At 41.4% G+C, this 19,709-nt stretch overlaps 1 protein-coding gene across 1 annotated transcript in view; it reads left to right on the plus strand.

Annotated features, from left to right (window-relative positions):
- LOC115472463 (P-selectin-like) overlaps positions 1-19,709 on the plus strand; it is a 236,269-nt gene that overhangs the window by 16,457 nt on the left and 200,103 nt on the right. Inside the window, exons 3-6 of the mRNA XM_030206753.1 lie at positions 245-631; positions 5,300-5,407; positions 11,844-12,026; positions 13,837-14,019. Coding sequence (XP_030062613.1) covers positions 245-631; positions 5,300-5,407; positions 11,844-12,026; positions 13,837-14,019 — 861 coding nt within the window. The remainder of the gene's footprint in view (positions 1-244; positions 632-5,299; positions 5,408-11,843; positions 12,027-13,836; positions 14,020-19,709) is intronic.

The raw sequence follows: 19,709 nt of genomic DNA on the forward strand, positions 1-19,709 counted from the left end.
CCAAGGATGGCAGACATTGAGCACTCAACCTAAGTTTTCTTCCTGCAATATATTTGTGAAGTAAGGCTTTAAATCCTTAAACAGAGATATGAGTTGAAAGTCATAGAACAGAGCAGCCATGTAGAGACAACTTGGCAAGTTATGCATTCAATTCGAGAGGGCCATTTCAGTAAGAATCCACCCAATGTTGTTAGACCAAATGAAAACTTACTAGCCCTATCATATTTTTTCTTTTTTTTTTCAGTTATTCTGACATCAACTGGTGTTGATTGCTGGACATATCACTTCTCTACAAAAGCCATGCCATGGGAGGAGGCAAGAGCCTTCTGCCAGAACAATTACACAGATCTTGTTGCCATACAGAACAAACAAGAAATTAGACATCTTGAGAGCACCCTTCCATTTAATCCTGTTTACTACTGGATTGGAATCCGGAAAATCCAAGGCAACTGGACCTGGGTGGGGACAAAGAAGATGTTGACATCGGAAGCAGAAAACTGGGCCAAGAATGAGCCAAACAACAAGAAAAACAAGGAGGATTGTGTAGAGATCTACATCAAAAGGGAGAGAGATGCAGGCAAATGGAATGATGATTCTTGCATGAAAAATAAAATTGCTTTGTGCTATACAGGTAAGAAGGAACTCTGTGAGTTCATAGGCAAAGGTAGTAGACATTCTCCCACTCCTATCCTATTTTTGCAGCTGCAATCAGTAAAGAGTGACTGTTAAAAGGTAACAGCCTTTTCCTTACATTGTGCATCTTGGTAGGGTCTCCAAACATGCTAGTACTGAAAGGTAGGATTTTGGGTCTGAGTGGAGATCCAGCATGCTGGAGCTGGAACAATAAATGGGAATTTGGAGTTGTAACCAAAACACAGAGCAAGAACTAGCAATATTAATGCTAGAACTCTCGGTGGCCATTTTGTCAGCATCAGGGACATGAGGTGGGAGTGAGTGGGTATCACTTCTGCCCCAGTCCTCACCAAGGATCCTTAATTAGTACAGGGACTGGGTTAGAAGGTGGGGGGTGGGGAGTGAAGGGCCTGCTGGGGGTTGAAATTTAAGGGGTTTTCTCCAGTTGGGGGAAACTGCCACTGCCACATATTGGGCTCTTAAACATAGAAATATAGAAAAACATAGGCAGATAAAGACCATATGGCCTATCCAGTCTGCAGGGATAACAAGGGTAGTCGCACAGGGCTCCACATATAACTGAGTCAGCTTTGCAACTGGCAGTTGACCAAAAGTTAAAGCTTCTTTCCCTTTACAACTCCATCTGCCTTTCTGTCTCTTTCTCTATCACTCTTCTTTCCCTTTGGTAATCGTGCTTCTCAACACTGATCCTCTATACTCCTCCCACCTCACTGCTGGCCAGCCCTTATATATCCTTCCTCTCCCTCTGGTTTCATGCTTCTCAGAGGGATAATGCCATATTGCCTTTTTGGCTTCACCTCTTCACATTATATGGGCAGGCCCTGTAGTAGCACCAACCTTTCCAAGCACAAGCCAGCCAGGACCCCAGGAGACACTCACCTTCACCTTCCCAGCCAGGCGTCATTCAACCTCTGTCACAGTCATATCAGCAGAGCAGAGGTCATAGGAGCCAACTTTTCAAAATTATGGGGGGTGCTAAGCCCAATGAAAATAACCCCTCCCTGGACACATACAAGGAATTTTCTCAATATTAGGGGTGCTCAAGCACCCACAGCACCCACAGAGTTGGCTCCAATGGCAGAGGTGACTGGAAGGATCATTCATTTGAAATCTTAAGTCCCAGATTTGCAGCAGCAAACTGGTTCACACAGGGCCCCACAATTGCTAAGGCTGGTCTTGAAGCTGCTCCCACATCTATATGGTGAAGGAAAGTATGTTTTTTTTTTCTCCTAAGTGCAGGTTTCTAAAATCTCTGCTTCCTCTGGACTTGGAGGGACTGGAACATTCAGCCCTCCTATTTTACAAGAGGATTCACATTTGCAGGGCATCTTCCAAAATAGTGTAGAAATTCTTGGACATTTGAATTCCCCTCCACGTGTCCTTTCTAAAATCTGCCTCTAGATGCGGTAAATATTATAGTGAGTTTAGAAAATATAGCTCCAGATGAAAACAGCAGAATACTAGGCCTGTTTTTCAGTGAAACTGCAGTTGCCAGAGGTACAAAAGATGTCTGTTCTCTGTGAAGTAAATGTCTAAAGCTCATTTTCTGGTTAAACTGAGGTTCTCATTTGGAAGCAGTTTTACTGCAGGCTTGGTACAAGGGTATTAGGAGCTGTAGACAAATCTTCAGCCTTGAAACCCTCTCATTAACTTTCAGTTGCCTAGTCCCTTCCTTCCCCCATACTCCATCCTGAGATTTTGATAATTAAACTTCACCATGATTACCAAATAGCAGCTCTTCCTTCACACTCCTATAAAAGTGGTCCCAAAAACAACAAGGCAGACAATCCGCAAAATCCAATGTGGAGACAAAAAAAGCAGATCAGTCAGTAATATAAATCAATCTTTATTATAGGGTAAACACCCCAATAGAAAATGCCCGACACAGGCTGTGTTTCGCCCAAAGGGGCTCCTATAAAACTGCATAACAAGACATATAAGACCCAATTTACCTAGAACATAGAGCCTTGTAGCGCTATAGAAATGCTAAATAGTAGTAGTAGTAGTAGTAGGATGTGCATTTCAATAGTATTTTAGAGAAAAAGCTCTGCTGACACAGAAACTTTTCTAAAATACCTGCAAGTAGTGTACATGTATTTGCTGGCATGTATGTTGGGAGCAGCTGTTTTAGAAATATATGTGTGGATAAAATAAACAGCACAAACTCAGCAGTTTCCACATGGAAGTGGCGATTTTGCAACTTCCAAGTGTAAATGCTAGCAATTAAGTAATGAGTGAGGTGACAATTTTAATTTGGTTTTATTTTGGAAGCAGAAATAAACAATGGGGGATTAAGGAGAATGACTCCCTTAATCCCTTCTGTAAGGCCCCGGGAGAAACATGCACTTTTTAAAAATATTTTCTTGGCTGTAAGCTGGTGTAAAAACTGACAAGGGTATTTTTGCTTATAGACTTATACTCCTTTTGTGTAATGGAGAATATATGTGTAGATTCACCCAAGCCCTGTCACAGACTGTCACAGAGTCCAGAGTAGTGAGCCCTTGGGCCACTGCCAGTGACCGGCAGCAGCAGGTGAACCACCCAAACAGGAAGCAAGGCTGAACACAGACAGGCTGGTACAAGCAGGACCGGAACTAGCAGGATGGGAACTGAAGATGAGCATAAGCAGGACTGGAACTACCGGACTGGAGCTGAAGCTGTAGATAGGATTCTGGAACGGGCTTAGCTTGGCTTGACTGGAACTGGATTCTGGAATGGGCTTGGCTTGGCTGGAAGCAAGACAATAAACAAGGCAGGAACAGGATTCAGGATTCTCAAACAGGATTCAGGATTCTCAAACAGGCTTGGCTGGAACAGGATTCAGGCAGAGCTGGAATGGAAGCTGAAAGCAGACAGGGCTGGAACAAAGAGTGGAGGAACTGAAGTTGAAGACAAATAGGGCAAACACAAGCAGGATTAGAACTGAAGCTGAAGGTTTGCAGGGCTGGAACAAGCAGGGTTGGAGTAGAAGTTGAAGACTGGCAAGACAAGAACTAGCAGGGCTGGAACTGCAACAAACACACACAGACGACAACTCATCTGAAGACCTCTGTTGCAAAGGCAAACCTGAAAGTTCCCAGGTGCTTAATAAAGGCAATTACAGATGAGGTCACAAGTAAGTCTGGAATGCTGGAACATCAGAATAGGATTGGAATGGGCTTGGCTTGGCTGGAACCGGATGCTGGAATTGGCTTGGCTGGAACTGGATTCTGGAACACGTTTGGGAAACAGGGAGAAGACAGTCCACAGCAGCCATAGGGCCTGGTCACCAGGAGGTGAGGTGAGTGTAGGCATGGGATACAGTCACAACCGTGACAAGCCCTGTCCAAACAATGTCTCCACCACACCCCCTTGGAAATCTCTCCATGGTGTGGACCTCCAAGCGAAAATAGCAGCTTTTTAAAATCAATATTAACACATGTATGCAATCCACATGTGTAAATGCTGCAGTTCAGACAAGAAAATTAAAAAGGGGTCCTGTATAATACAAACTTTGTTGTATAATCTCTCTCTCTCTCTCTCTCTCTATCTATCTATCCATACGTTATGGTAGGTTAGGTTTTTATAAACTGCTTTATCCCCACAAAGAGTTCAGAGCGGTATAACAATTAAAAAAAACTGATTCAATAACTAATCAGGAAGATACAAACAAAAACATAAAAAATATGTTAGGTTAGGTTTTTATAAACTGCTTTATCCTTACAGAGTTCAGAGTGGGATAACAATTAAAAAAACTAATTCAGTAACTAATCAGGAGGCTACAAACAAAAGCATAAAAAATAAAACAATTCCTTAACAAATATTGATAAAAATTTGTAAGAAAAAGTAAGACTTCAACAATTTACGAAGTTGAAGAAAAGAATAAAATGTAAACTTATCTCTAGCAGTAAAGAGTTCCCAGTCTTTGCAGACTGATAGAGAAACGAATGCTCATGAATGAAAACATAGAAGAAAGTGGTCCGTGTTATGACAAAGACCACAGAAACTCAATAATTGGATAAAATAACATATTATCAGGCGAAGGTGCCTCTATGAATTTAAAATTAAGCAACAAATTTTAAAAAGGATACGAACTCTCAAGGGCAATCAATGATGATGTATCAACAATGGAGACACATTATCATATTTTGACTTCCTAAATACTAATCGAGCTGCTGTATTTTGTATTAACTGGATTCAATTCATTAATTTGATCAAGATGCTAGCATAAAGGGCATTACAATAGTTCAGCTGCGAGAGAACCAGCAGTTGGACAACTATAGTGAAATGCTCCCTAATGAAATATTTATTTATTTGTTACATTTGTATCCCACATTTTCCCACCTATTTGCAGGCTCAAGTCCAGTAGAGAAGCAAATACATGGTGATGTTGTGGTCGATTAAGGTTCAGGCACAATGGGGATCGAAGAGAGGAGAGGGTATATAGTGTCCTGAAATATGAATGAATCAAGCAGGTTTTTTTCATCAGGTTATTAATTTGAGATTCCGTACTCAAAGGGGAGTCTAACATCATCTCTAAGATGATGCAGATGATCTGAAAATTATCCACACTGTCATGCAGTATGTTATTGCCTATATAATCTGTCTAGAATTTTATGGTTTGCACATCCTTTTAACAATACATGTTATATGTTCTTTTTGATAGCTTCATGTGCACCTTCATCATGCAGTGACCACGGGGAATGTGTGGAAACAATTAACAACTACACCTGTAAATGTGACGAAGGATTCTATGGGTCAGAGTGCCAGTATGGTAAGATATCAATTATGGTAAGAAACAAATTCTATGCTTGGAGTATTATTATGAGTAAAAGGGATAACACTGCTCTGAAAAGGATTTAATATATTGTTAACTTAAAACAGTGGAAAGAGACAGACTTGTCTGTGACAAGGAGATTCATTGCTTTAGCTCTTACTTTGCTTATATTTTGTGCTTTGAATGTTGCTATCGAATAGAGAATTCTATGGCTCTTATTTAGCTACTACATAGGTGGCCTGTGACTCACTTGATTTGGGGAGGCTGAAGCATTGGGGGGGGGGGGGGGGGGGAGGGAGGGAGGGAGAGGGGAAGGAGACTTAGGCTGCACAGATTTTATCTTTTCTTTCACCATCACCCCCTTCCAAGGGAACTCTCAGATACACATTTACCAATCTTCTTCTCTCTATACCCTTATTTTCATTCACTTATCTTCCCGCCTGCACACAGCACTCTCTTGTACTCTGCACTTTGTGCTCCTCCTCCCTTGTCACTGCATGAGCTGGAGAAAGTGTTCCGTCCACCTGCTTTTGACTGCTGATTGGCTCATTTGGTTAGCCAAGGCAAATCAGTAGCAGAAGGTGGGGGAATTAGCATTAGGAGCTGTAGCAAGTAGAAAGCTTAATTAAATGGAAGTAAAATTAAACTCTCCTTTCATTGGGGCACATGGAATCACATCTTTACTTCATCTCTTTTGTAGAGGTTTACATTTTTGATACACAAATGAATTTTTTTTCTGTTTTGAGCATGTTTTAGGGACAAGTGGTTGTATGTCAAAATAATAAAAATAAATATTTGGTTTCATACAGATCTCTCATTTGTTGAAACATAACTTAAGAGCCCCGTTTACTAAGGCTAGCTAGTGTTTTTAGCGCAAGCTAATGCTAGAGACACCCATATATTCTTAAGGGTGTCTCTAGTGTTAGCATGGGCTACAAAACATTAGCGTGCCTACAGTGCGGCTTAGTAAACAGGGCTCTAAATGGGCTATAATGCAGTCCATTGGTTTTCTGATATTTTGTTTTTGTGATGACTTATACTGTGCCCAAACTAAAAACTCTTATCTCTTCTTTATGGATGATAATAACATCATGGGAGCAAGTTGATGGATATGTCTGAAACATTTAACAATATTGAGATTAGCATATATACCCAACCGTTCAGAAATCATAGCCATAAGTATAGACAGTTATTCAAACATTATCACTTGCCCACACCAGAACAAGCATCCATACATATATTGCAAAAGTAAACATAAATTTCAACAGAGTACAACCAAAGTGTATTTTTTATTTCCTCTTTTCCATCTTCCAAAATTCCACACAACAGATGTACAGATAATTAGGACCCACAGCAGTCCAAAACAAATAAAAAGCCCTGTTTACTAAGCCATGTTGTAGGCATGCTAAAAATTAGCTCACGCTAATGCTAGAGACACCCATATATTCCTATGGGTGTCTCTAGCGTTAGAATGCGCTAATTTTTAGCGCATTCTAAAAACACTAGTGCACCTTAGTAATCAGGGCCCAAAGTCAGAATCAACACAGTTTATACTTAATTGTTCAACCACCCTTAGGTTTTGCCTTTGGGTTTAAAAAGCAATATCATGTTCATTAATGAAACAGTGATGGAATATTCACATAGCAGGCAGCCAACAGATTTATTTTCCATTGAAAATAACCAAGGGCTTCTTTTAATAAACTGTGCTAACGATTCCCATGTGGCTAATGAGATGAAACTCATTCAATTCCTATGGGCTTCTTCTCGATAGTGCAGTTTAGTAAAAGAGGCCCTAACTTTGTATGAACTTGTTGGCTAATAGCATGCTGCTTTCATTTATATCCAAACTGACTAAGTAGAAATAAATATATACAACAGAACTGGCACATTTAGACTGACTCTGGACTTCTGTGTGAAGGTAGCCTTTCCCTCTTTACTCAATACCTCTCTTTTAAATAGTAGCAATAAAAAATATCAAGTGAATTTTTATACTATGCCACTGCAATCCACAAAACAAAAGGAGCAAGTTCCCACATACCATCTTTCTCTTTTGATCTAGCCACAGGGAAAAAAAGATTTTAAATGCTCCCAGGTTTCAACCTAGTTAAGGTTTAAAACAACCTTTGCATTTATAATTAAAAACTCTGAATATTGAGCACCTGATTCTCAGAGCAAGAGGTCTGTTTTGTGGCCCTTTACTAGGTGAAAAAATCTTAGCATCAATACAATGTTTGCTAGGGTGTCCATAAAACCAGCCCCTCGAAATGACACACAGATTACAATTTAGAACAAATTACTACTCTAATTGATGGAAGGTTATTCCGTTCTGATACTACCTCTGTGTGTATGATGCACAAGCTAGAATATTTCTAACTATAAACTGAGATAAAATATCAATGATCAATGATAACGTGGATATAACGGTTGACAGTTTATTTTGATCTGACCAATATGTTGCTGTGAAGAGCCAGAAGAGGCAGAAAGGTGCTATAAGGAGAAGAGAGGCTGTGTAATGGGGACAGAGGCTAGGAATGGAGCTATGGGAGGGGAAAAGAGGGGTCTAGAAGGGGGTTAAGGGAACTGAGAGGGGTTACCAGTTAGAAGACACAATGCTGCTGTAAAGGATTGGAAGGGACAGAAAGAAGCTCTAAAATGAAGAGAGGCTGGATATTAGAGACAGGGACTGAGAGTAGAGCTGTGTGAGAGCAGGAGAAAAAGGCTATGAGGGTGAAAGGAACTGAGAGGAGGGAGAGTAGCTATGTAGGAGTGGGAAAAGAGGGGCTGAGAGAAAGATGAGAGGAAAGATCATAATGGAAAGAAGAGACATGAAAAAGGTGAGAAGTGGCACAAGGGGTGAGACAAGAAGGAAGTGAGATGAGAGAAGGTAGAGAGACCTGCTATAGAGAGACAAACATATGGATAAAAAAGAAATGAAATACATGAGAGGAAAACTGGAAATTTAAGAGAAGACCAATCATCAGCCCAAAGAAATAGCAAGGCAGCAGCATGAAAAGTTGACCGGGGAGATGGGTAGAGTTTGGAAGGGAGCAAGCACAGGCGCCCGGTATAAGAGGCTTGGGGAGGCTAAGCCTCCCCAGCCCAACCGCTGCCCCCACCCTGTGAGCTGCAGACTTCCCCGTCTGCCCTCAGCTGCCATTTCCTGCCTTCTTCCAGCCCCACCGATCCCCTGACCCCCGCTCCCCCCATCGCCGTCGTCAATCATCTGACGTCTGCCCGATGGCCCTCGTTCCCGTCCTGCCCTCGCCCTACCTTAAAATAGTGTAATTCTCCTCGAGCGGGCGGCACCGGCATTGCAAGCAGCAGCAGGCTCCAGCGTTCCCTCGCATGGCTCCGTCCTCTTCTGACGTGTTTCCGCAAGGGAGGGGAGGGGGCTGGAAGAAGGCAGGTAATGGCTGGCAGAAGAGAGATGGTTTACATGGGCTGCTGGATGGAGGGGAGGGCAGGGGGGGAGGAGGGTTGCTGGACATGGGAGGATGGAGGGGAGAGGAGGGTTGCTGGTGCTGGACATGGGTGAATGGAGGGGAGGGGAGAGGAGGGTTGATGGACATGGGTGGATGGAGGGGAGAGGAGGGTTGCTGGTGCTGGACATGGGTGAATGGAGGGGAGGGGAGAGGAGAGTTGATGGACATGGGTGGAGGAGGGGAGAGGAGGGTTGCTGGACATGGTGGATGGAGGGGAGGGCAGGGGGAGAGGAGGGTTACTGGACATGGGTGGATGGAGGGGAGAGGAGGGTTGCTGGACATGGGTGGATGGAGGGGAGGGAAGAGTGAGGAAGAAGATGAGATGAGGGAAAAGGAAGAGAGAAAAACTGCACATGGAGGAAGAAAATAGGCAGAAGCTGAGGACCAGAAATGAAGAAGAAAGGAGGAAAGGAAAGAAATAAATGGAAAGGAAGCCCTGGAAACAGAGTTAAGAGGACAGATAGCAGCAGAATCGGATACTGGGCCAGCATGATCAGAAAAACAAAGTCACCAGACAACAAAGGTAGAAAAGATCATTTTATTTTCATTATAGTGTTTGGAATATGTCCACTTTGAGAATCAGGTGCTCAACATTAAATGTTTATATTTATTTACTTATGTATGGCATTTTATCCCACATTAAACATGAATTAGGATGTTTTGTGGCTCTACATGAGAATTGTGATATTATGATCCTTGTTTCATATTGTTGACGGTCTGCATTTTCCGTATGGGTGGTATATTGGTGTATTAGGTTCTGCCCAGTGTAATATGTATGGTACAGTAAGGTTCTGAGTGTGTTTTTGCACAAAGTTGTGCATAGTGTTTTGTAGTTACGATTGTGGTTAGTATATGCTTTGAGCAACCACTTTATTCTTTGACATATGATACATATCTAATATCTAAATTTAATAAAAGCTATTCATTGTGACTTTTTATGTATTTATTTTTTCTGTGTGTTATCAGACAATTATGGATTTAAGCTCCACCCCTAACCCCACCCTATTTAGCTTTCCCAAACAGTTGGGCCACCGACCGCCTATGGGGGCAAGGGATACACTGCCTCCAAACTATATGTGTTTTTTTGTTTGGTTTCTCTCTTGATGAGCTACTGAGCCCTGGCACTTTATCTTGCTTCTAGCACTACTCTGTTATCAATTCGTGACTCAGCTCAATCAATGTGTGATCAATGTGGCTGCACAGGGCACCATGAATAAGGGCATATTGCTATAGTGGTGCCTGAACTCCATAACCTTATAAATAATGAGGGTAATTCTATAGTAGGGTGTCTAACATAAGAGGGTGAGCAGGCACCTATTTCAAGCCTATTCTATAAAACGGGCACCTATTTTTCTTTACAGAGTATTTATTTATTTATTTATTTTAAAACCTTATAACTCTTGTTAAACCTAAGTGGCTACCATAAAAACATACAGGTGGCAATTATCTCCACAGCGCGGCTTGTGTTGGGCCTTTCACGGTCAGAACATCTGACTGTACTCCTGAGGCATCTGAAATGGTTGCCGATGCATAGTAGAATTTTGTATAAGTTATTAGTAATGCTCCATCAAGCACTTTATCAGGATTCTACATATTATTTGCATCATACTGTAAAATGATATTTACCATCTCGGTCTTTAAGATCTCAGCATAAATGTGAACGTCTTGTTCCTGCACTTCAACAAATTTGATTGGAGGTTACACGGTCTGGTACTTTTTCCATGTGTGGACCTACTGAATGGAACAGACTGCCCTTGCGACTTAAGCATGAAACATCTCTGTCCAGCTTCAAGAAAGGCTTGAGTCACTTTTTGGTATATCAGACTTATCATGACCCTGTTTGAGAGGTAAAATATTGGACAGGTGTTGCTGAAACTGTGTAGTGTTATTATTTTTGTATTTTATATGTATGTTTTGTTTTTATTAATTATGCATGTTTCTTTTGTACCCTGTCCTGGACAAAGGCAGGTTAGAAATAATAAATTTCAATTTCAAAATGTAAAACAATTAAGACAAATGTGCTGCTACAGTTATTTTCTTATGTACCTCCATTAAGCATTAAAAAATGGCTGAACAAAAAGCTGTGTCTTTAGCAGTTTCTTAAATTGCAAAACATTTGAACATAAATGCAGTTGACCAGGAAGAGCATTCCACATCGTGGACCCTGCTATTGAAAACACTGAAGCCCTCATCACAGCATAATGTGAAGTTGTTACCAAATTCAAAACTAATCGCGTTGTAGAGTCAGATCTTAAACCCCTACCAGAAGAAAAGATCCTAATAACAGATAGAACATATCATGGCATAGATTGATGAATAACAGACAAAATGTTGTACTGTATTCTAGATCTTACAAGCACTCAATGAAACTGTTTCAGTACCAGTGTAATATGTTCAAACTTAGAGACTCCTGCAACCACCTTACGGCAAAGTTCTTCACAACTCACTCAATGTGTAATTAAACTCTGGAATTCATTACCAGAAAATGGGGTAAAAGCAAGAACTTTAAACCTTTTACAGTAAAGCTGAAAAAACAAAAGAAAAGGAACATATTATTTTCATAGGGAAAAAAGAAAACAAAAATTAAATTAGTCAGCCCCAGTCCACAAAATTAGAGAAATTCAATACCATAAGGAGGGAAAGGGAAAAACAAAGGACCCCAAGTGATATTACAACAAAACTACTGTTAGGAGTTAACATCATCAATTGACATCTGGATCCAGATGGGGCAGGAGTGGAGAAGACTGCTCCAACTCCATTCCAATATGATGCCAGGAATGGACCCTGGATGAGTCTTGGGGTCGAGGTTTACCCCTAGTGTCCTTTCTAAATGCTGCTTTAGACTACCCTGGCATGAGTTTTATACATGACAGTACATTCATGCTCTTATAATAATACACCAGTGATATTGACATTCTGATAGAGATAACAATACTCATTTTCTCTTTCAGTTATAAAGTGTGACACTCTGTCTGCTCCAGCTCAAGGTTACATGAACTGCTCTCACCCATGGGAAAGCTTCAGTTTTGGCTCCATCTGTGAATCTGGCTGCTTGGAAGGATGGGTGTTGGATGGGCCTCCTCAGATTGACTGCAGAGCTTCAGGGCAGTGGACTGGTATCCCAAAATGTGAAGGTATACTCCTCCACTGAAAACAATGATCTCAGCCTTAAATATTTCACAGTATCTTGACATTTTGGTCATTCTTCCTCTTGACATTATTTTTCCACTCAGATGTTGGGTGATATGGAGAAGGAAGGGAGATATCCATAATACTATTTTAGGGACGTTTTACAAAGTTATTTTTGCACGTATGACCTATTATAAATTTCCAAACAATGTGAAAGCACACACATTGACATGACGGTGAGTACTTTGCTGGTAGTCATGTACAGATGTACAGCGGCAGAGTTTGGGCAGTGTTCGCAAAAATACACATATAAATTATAAAATAGGCAAATATATGTACATATTTAAATGATCTAGGCACAGGTGAAAATGATCAACAAGATCAAAAGTGGAGGATAAATCTAAGGTTACATCTAACCAATCTTACCGTCTTCAAAGGCAGTGTGTAATTTGGTCAGTAGGGACGTGAATATGGTTTAGGTGCTATGACCAAGGGCAAAAACAGATTTTCTAATAAAACACTGGAGCATTCTCTGTGTTGAAAAAGTTGATGGAAGATAGCCTTCTCATTAAGCTTGGAAATGAAAGGGAGATTAGAGACAGGCTAGTAACTAGAAAGGACTGAAGAATCTAAAGAAGACTTCTTAAGGAGAGGATGGACTAGAGTGTATTTCCAGAGGTTAAGAACGAAGCCCATGGCCAAGTTATTGTTGATTATTGAAAGTACTAGATGGAGAAGGCTGTGGTGAGTTAGCGATAACAAGTGAGATGGGATGAGGTCCATTGAACAAGTCATGATCCTCATTGAGGAAAACAATTTTTATAATGAAGACAGGGAGATGTTGTTGATCTAGGCTGACCACTAACCACTAGGGTGAGGAGTAGCCTAGTGGTTAGTGCAATGGACTTTGATCCTGGGGACTGAGTTTGATTCCCACTGCAGCTCCTTGTGACTCTGGGCTAGTCACTTAACCCTCCATTGCCCCTGGTACAAAATAAGTACCTGAATATATGTAAACCGCTTTGAATGTAGTTGCAAAAACCTCAGAAAGGTGGTATATCAAGTCCCATTTCCCTTTCCCCTTATTCCAAGTGTGACTTAGAGAAGGATCAGCAATGATAGTAAGTACCTGAGTAGAAGTAGGTGTTGAAGGGGAAGTCTTAAGGGGAGAGAACTTTATTGAATAAGTAGGTGGCCAACACAGTGGCTAGTGGTGCAGTCAAGGTATGGCCTGGGGGATTAATGGTGATTAGTTCCCTAGAAACAGAGAAGAGTTCCTTGGACATATTAGCAGCTTTATTAAGTCTAGTGGCATAATATTGCTTTGACGTTGGCCTGATGGAAATGAAATGTTTCTCTTGCTGCACGTGAGAGAAAGGTAAATTAAATTTCCTCCAAAACCTTTTGGCACATTGAGCTTGTTATTTCAGGATCCAAAAGCAGGGATGATACCAAATCTCATGAATGAAGGCATGTGGCTGAACAGGTATGAACTTAGATTGTAAACCCTCTGGGGACAAGGAAATAAGAACTGTTCCTGGATGTTACTCATCTTGAGCTACCAATAAAAAGGTGTGAGCTTAGTTTTTGTTTAACGCTTTAGGATAGCTATTCCTGTGGTCCAACTTAACCAGATAGTGCTGAATACTAATACCAGAAGTTTAATCATGCTTCCCTGCACACCCCTCTCCTCTCTCATATCTATTGTCCAGGCAAAATTTGAGCAGTCTGTGGGCAGCAAATTTCAAATGCAAAGATCTGATTGGGTTATACAGACATTCTGATAGAGATAATATTGTTCATTTTATCTTTCAGTTATAAAGTGTGAAACTTTGTCTGCTCCAGCTGAAGGTTACATGAACTGCTTCCACCCATGGGGAAACTTCTGTTTTGGCTCAGTCTGTGAATTTGGCTGCTTGGAAGGATGGGTGTTGGATGGGCCTTCTCATGCTGACTGCAGAGCTCCAGGGGAGTGGACTGAAATCCCAAAATGTGAAGGTACACTCCTCCACTGAAAACAATGGTCTCAATGCTAATTATAAGAACACAACTGAATACTTTTTAGATGCCCAAACTCCTAGTTTCAGAAGATCCTTTTGCAATTCCTCACAATCCCCTGCTATTTTATAGACTTTGAATCACTTGTGTCACCTGCAGATTTGATCAGCTCATTTATTTCTTCTTTCTCCAGATTATTTATGAATATGTTAAACAGCAGAGGCCCCAATACAGACCTTTGGAACTTTCCACCACTGACCTTTTTACATGTGAATAACTGATCATTTAGTCCTATCTTTGTCATGTCTTCTAGCCAGTTTCCAATCCACAGTAAAGCACTGCTTCCTATCCCATGACTTTTTAATTTTCTAAGGAGTCTTTCAAAAGGGACTTTATCACATGACTTCTGAAAATCCAAATATGCTATATCAGCATTGTCCACGTGTCACAGCTTCAAAAAAATCTAATAAATTGGTAAGGCAAGACTTAACTTTGTTGAATCCATGCTAACTCATTCCCAGAAAACCATGTTTGGGATGGTTCTCATCAGTAGAGCAGACCCAGAAGTAGTGAGCAGGCTAGATCTAAGGCCAGGTTCCCCACAGGGTATGGCCCTTGGGTCCAGGGGAAGATAAGGCAGAGTCTTCTGTCTATAGCAACTGCTTTCCCAGGTCTTAGATGCTTGAAACCAAAATGCAGGGAGAGAACCAGAAAACAGGATCCTCAAATGAAACACAAGTACAGGGTATTCACCAATGAGGAGCAAGCCAAGAGTAAGGTGTGGATTGGCGGGAAATGGAACAAAGTCAAGTAACATCCAACAAGATGAATAGGATCCAGCAAGAAGTAGGCAGTCAAAGCATAAGAGAACACCAACAAGTGCAAACCATGCTCTGACAAGGAAACTAAACAGTGACTGGGTTTATAGAAGAGTCCGGACAGAACAAGATGGCTTTTGACAGGAAATAGCAGCCATGGTGTGAACAGACATGGCTACCCTCCCTGGTGAAGCACATTGACACCAAATATTAGGAGGTCAGAAGTTCATCACAGCAAAACTTTCACAGGAGCCGAGCCCCTTGCAGGCTGGTGGTAGAACTTCACACTGTCTACCTATACAGTCAATAATTTCCTAGAATAGTTTCTACTCTTTTGCCTGGCACCGACATTGGACTCACTAGTCTATCATTTCTTGGATCACTCCTGGAGCCCTTTGAATTCAAAATGTTTTAAAATTTAATATAATATGAGCGCATTAAACACTTTCATCCTCTTATCCCAATACAACACGAACAAACCCACCAACATAATCACCCCAGATCACAACCTCCCTATCTCAGACAGCCTGAAAATTCTCGGAGTTACAATTGACCGAAATCTCACACTGGAGAGCCAAGTGAAAGCTACAACAAAGAAAATGTTCCACTCAATGTGGAAGCTCAAACGAGTAAAACCTTTTTTCCCGAGGGAAATATTTCGCAACTTGGTACAATCCGTGGTACTGAGTCATCTAGACTACTGTAATGGAATCTGCGTGGGATGCAAAGAACAAATTCTAAAGAAACTCCAAACTGCTCAAAACACAGCAACCAGGCTTATATTTGAAAAAACGAGATTTGAAAGAGTCAAACCCCTACGAGAAAAACTGCACTGGCTGCCAATCAAAGAACGCATTGCATGCAAAATCTGCACCATGGTTCATAAAATCATCTACGGAGATGCCCCGGGATACACAACAGACCTCATAGACCTACCAACCAGAAACACATCAAGATCAACACGAACATACCTAAATCTCCACCACCCAAGCTGCAAAGGACTCAAATACAAATCAACCTATTCATCCAGCTTTTCCTATATAAGCACACAACTATGGAACGCATTACCAAGCACCGTGAAAACAACAAACAACCACCTAAAATTCCGGAAATTACTAAAAACTAACCTGTTCAAAAAGGCATACCCTAACGATCCAACTTAAAATCTCGTACTGGACATAACTTAACTCTTCGCTTTTACGATTCCCTAATGTGTCTGTAGCACATAAACTGTACTTTACTACAACATCACTCTGTATTTGTTCACAACGATATTGGTGATTGCCAGTTTGGTCTAGTGGCATAATATGTAAGCCACATTGAGCCTGCAAATAGGTGGAAAAATGTGGGATACAAATGTAACAAATAAAAAAAAATAATCTAGCAATAAAGATAAGCAAAAATATAAATAAATAAAACAATTTTTAAAAATCAGAAGAAAACATACTCCATCCTTAGTCCACAAACTGAGGAGATCCAAGAAGAAAGCTATGGAGGAAAGCAAAACACTGGAAATAATTTCCACATGCAAACTCACACAAGGTAACCCTATTAATTTTCGCTTTCAGTTATAAAGTGTGAAACTCTGTTTGCACCAGCTCAAGGTTATATGAACTGCTCCCATCTATGGGGGAACTTCAGCTTTGGCTCTGTCTGTGAATTTGACTGCTTGGAAGGATGGATATTGGGCCTCCTTATGCTGACTGCAGAATTTCAAGGCAGTGGACTAATATCCCAAAATGTGAAGGTACATTCCTCTAATGAAAAAAATTGTCTTAGCTGTAATTATTTCATAAAGGCTTTCTGTCTTGCAGGTATTTTCCCACCACATTTAGGGGGTAAGTTATCAAGGTGCAATAAAAGGCCGGCTTTTATCTTACCTTGATTTACCACAGAAGTCACCAAGCTGCATCTCAGTAGCGCAGGTTGCTGACTTCCTTGGTAAATGAATAATGCTGTTATTCATTCAGCCTAGGAACCAGGCCGTGCCTTAAATGGGCTAGCATCCTTAAATGAAATAAGCTGGCTAAAGCACCCCCCTCCCAAAGCTGTTAGCAACTTTAGGTCCCCTGTCCATATAAAGGTCCTCCCATAGTGGCATACCAACATGACCCTCCACCCAAAGTATTCCCTCTACTAAAACCCCCACCCAGAAGTGCTCCTCCCACAAACACAACCCTCTCCCAGCCCTACCCCCCCAGGCCTACCTGACAAGAAATATTCCTTGCTTCTAGGGTCAGGGAAGGAGCAATCCTGTCACTCCTGCCTTCACCAGAACCATCATCCAAAATGGTGCCAGTGACACCCTAACATTAATTTTGCAGTACTATCGCTAGGGTCAAGTTGCTGATGCTCCCAGGCAGTAAATTTAACTGGGATTATTTTACCAGCAATACTATGGCTTACAGTATGGTACTTACATAGTAATGAGCTGCTTTACAGGCATTTGCATGTTTCACATCTTATTACCATGTATCCTATATTGACTTAAACAATGCAGTGTTAAGACAAGACAACCTGCATTAGTGCCCTTTAAGTTGCACTAAGGCGCAAATAACATAGGTTATTGCCCTAATGCAGCTTGATAATTTCCCCTGCCCCCCAACTGTTACCTCTGAGTCCTTGACTAAGGGGGAGAACTAGCCATTTGTTGATGATAACCTTTCTCTTAAGCCTCTCTCTTAATGCACCTTCTTCCTAGATATATAAGATAACCTTCCTCTTGAGCTTTTGCTGAGTGTTGGCTACCACCCTTTCCTCCAAGTAGGACACTTTGGGATTGATTCATTAAGGGGCCCTTTTACTAAAGCACGAGAGGGCTAACATGCGGGTAGTGTGTGCCAAAGTGGCGCTAGCCCGGCGGTAATTCTGAGTTTGGCATGCGCTGAATCCCACAGTAGAAAATAATTTTCTATTTTCTACCATGGGGAAGTTCCTGGCGGTAATCAGCAGTTGGTGAGTGCTGCATGGTTACCATGTGGGTAGCACGTGATCCCTTACCGCTAGGTTAATGGGTAGTGGTAAGGGCCCAGGCCGTAAATAGGCGCGTGCTAGGTTTAATTTCAGCACATGGCCATTTCCTGGCCCATTAAAAAAGCCCCTTTTCCCAGCCGCTATAAAAAATGGACTATTATGTAACCAAAATACACACCCACAATACCTCAGGCCACTTTTTACCGCGGCTTAGTAAAAGGATCCCTAAGTTCTTTCCACATAGGCACAAAATAGGAGAAAAGCCCCCCCCCCCCCCAAAGGCTCCCACCCCCTCTGGGCCTACCTTTCCTTGTTTCTACTATCTGGGCAGGAGCAATCCTATCACTGCTGTCTTCACTGGAACGATCATCGAAAATGGTGCCAGGACACCCTAGCAATAATCTCACAGTACTGCTGCTAGGGTCAGGTTGCTGATGCTCCCAGGCCATAAAATTTAATTGGAGTTATTTTATCAGCTATACCATGGCTTCTGCTTGCTCTGAGGAAAGGGGTGTTATCAATTGTGTGCCACAGGGATCGGTCCTCAGGCCTGCCTTTTTTAACATCTTTGTGAGTGATATCGCGGAAGGGCTGTCTGGTAAGGTTTATCTCTTTACGGGTGATACCAAACTCTGTAGTAGAGTGGACACCCTGCAGGGTGTGAATGGCATGCAGAAGGATCTAGCGAAGCTTGAAAACCGCTCTGATTATTAGCAACTAAGATTTAGTGCTAAGAAATGTAGGGTCATGCACTTGGGTTACAATAATCCAAGAGAGTGGTACAGTATAGGGGGTGAAGTGCTTCTGTCTATGGAAGAAGAGCGGGACTTGGGGGTGATTGTGGCCAAGCAGGTAGAAAAGGCAACAATCAAAGCCAGAAGGATGCTTGGGTGCATAAGGAGAGAGATGATGAGTAGGAAAAAAGAGGTGATAGTGCACTTGTATAAGCCTCTGGTGAGGCCCCATTTGCAGTACTGCATGCAAATCTGGAGACTGCAGCTATGGAAAAATATAAACAGGATGGAGTTGGTCCAGGGGGCGGCTACCAAGTTGGTAAGTGGTCTCTGTCATAAAACATATGGGGACAGGCTCATGGACCTCAACATGTATATGCTGGAAGAGAGGCGGGAGAGAGGGATATGATAGAGATGTTTAAATACCTCAGTGGCATTAATACACAGGAAGTGAGCCTTTTTCAAATGAAGGAAAACTCTGGAATAAGAGGGCATAGGATGAAGTTAAGAGGAAATAGGCTTAGGAAGAATCTAAGAAAATACTATTTCACAAAAAGGGTGGTGGATGCATGGAATGGCCTCCTGGTGGAGGTCGAGGAGACAAAGACTGTATTGGAATTTAAGAAAGCGTGGGACAGGCACGTGGGATCCCATAGGAAAAGGAGGAGTTACTGGGTATTGAGGAAGGGCAGATTCTATGTTTCTTTAGTAGAGAGATGTGGTAGCCGTGTTAGTCCACTTTTAAAGGTAATCAATAGAAATGAAACAAAATAAAACATGGAAAAGAAAATAAGACGATACCTTTTTTATTGGACATAACTCAATAAATTTTTTGATTAGCTTTCGAAGGTAGCCCTTCTTCGTCAAATCGGATTTTGTACTAAGTTTCTTTAGACTGAGACTGATTCAATAAGTCTTTCTTTTTATTTTACAGTGGTACTTTCATTGATCCTGGCGCTTTTTGTGTAACCAGGAACTGTTACAGGTTTTATTAAAGAGGATGGGAAAGGGAAGGTGATTTCACCTATGAACCTGCTTCAATTGCTTTAGTTAAAATGTAGAAAGTATATAAAAACTTGTATAAATAAAATAAAAACAAGTACAGTGTTACTATACATTGGGAGCGTTTCCTAGCAAATATGATTTTCCTGTTGAAGGCAAACAA

The sequence above is a fragment of the Microcaecilia unicolor genome, chromosome 6, assembly GCF_901765095.1.
Source record: "Microcaecilia unicolor chromosome 6, aMicUni1.1, whole genome shotgun sequence".
Lineage (NCBI taxonomy): Eukaryota > Metazoa > Chordata > Amphibia > Gymnophiona > Siphonopidae > Microcaecilia > Microcaecilia unicolor.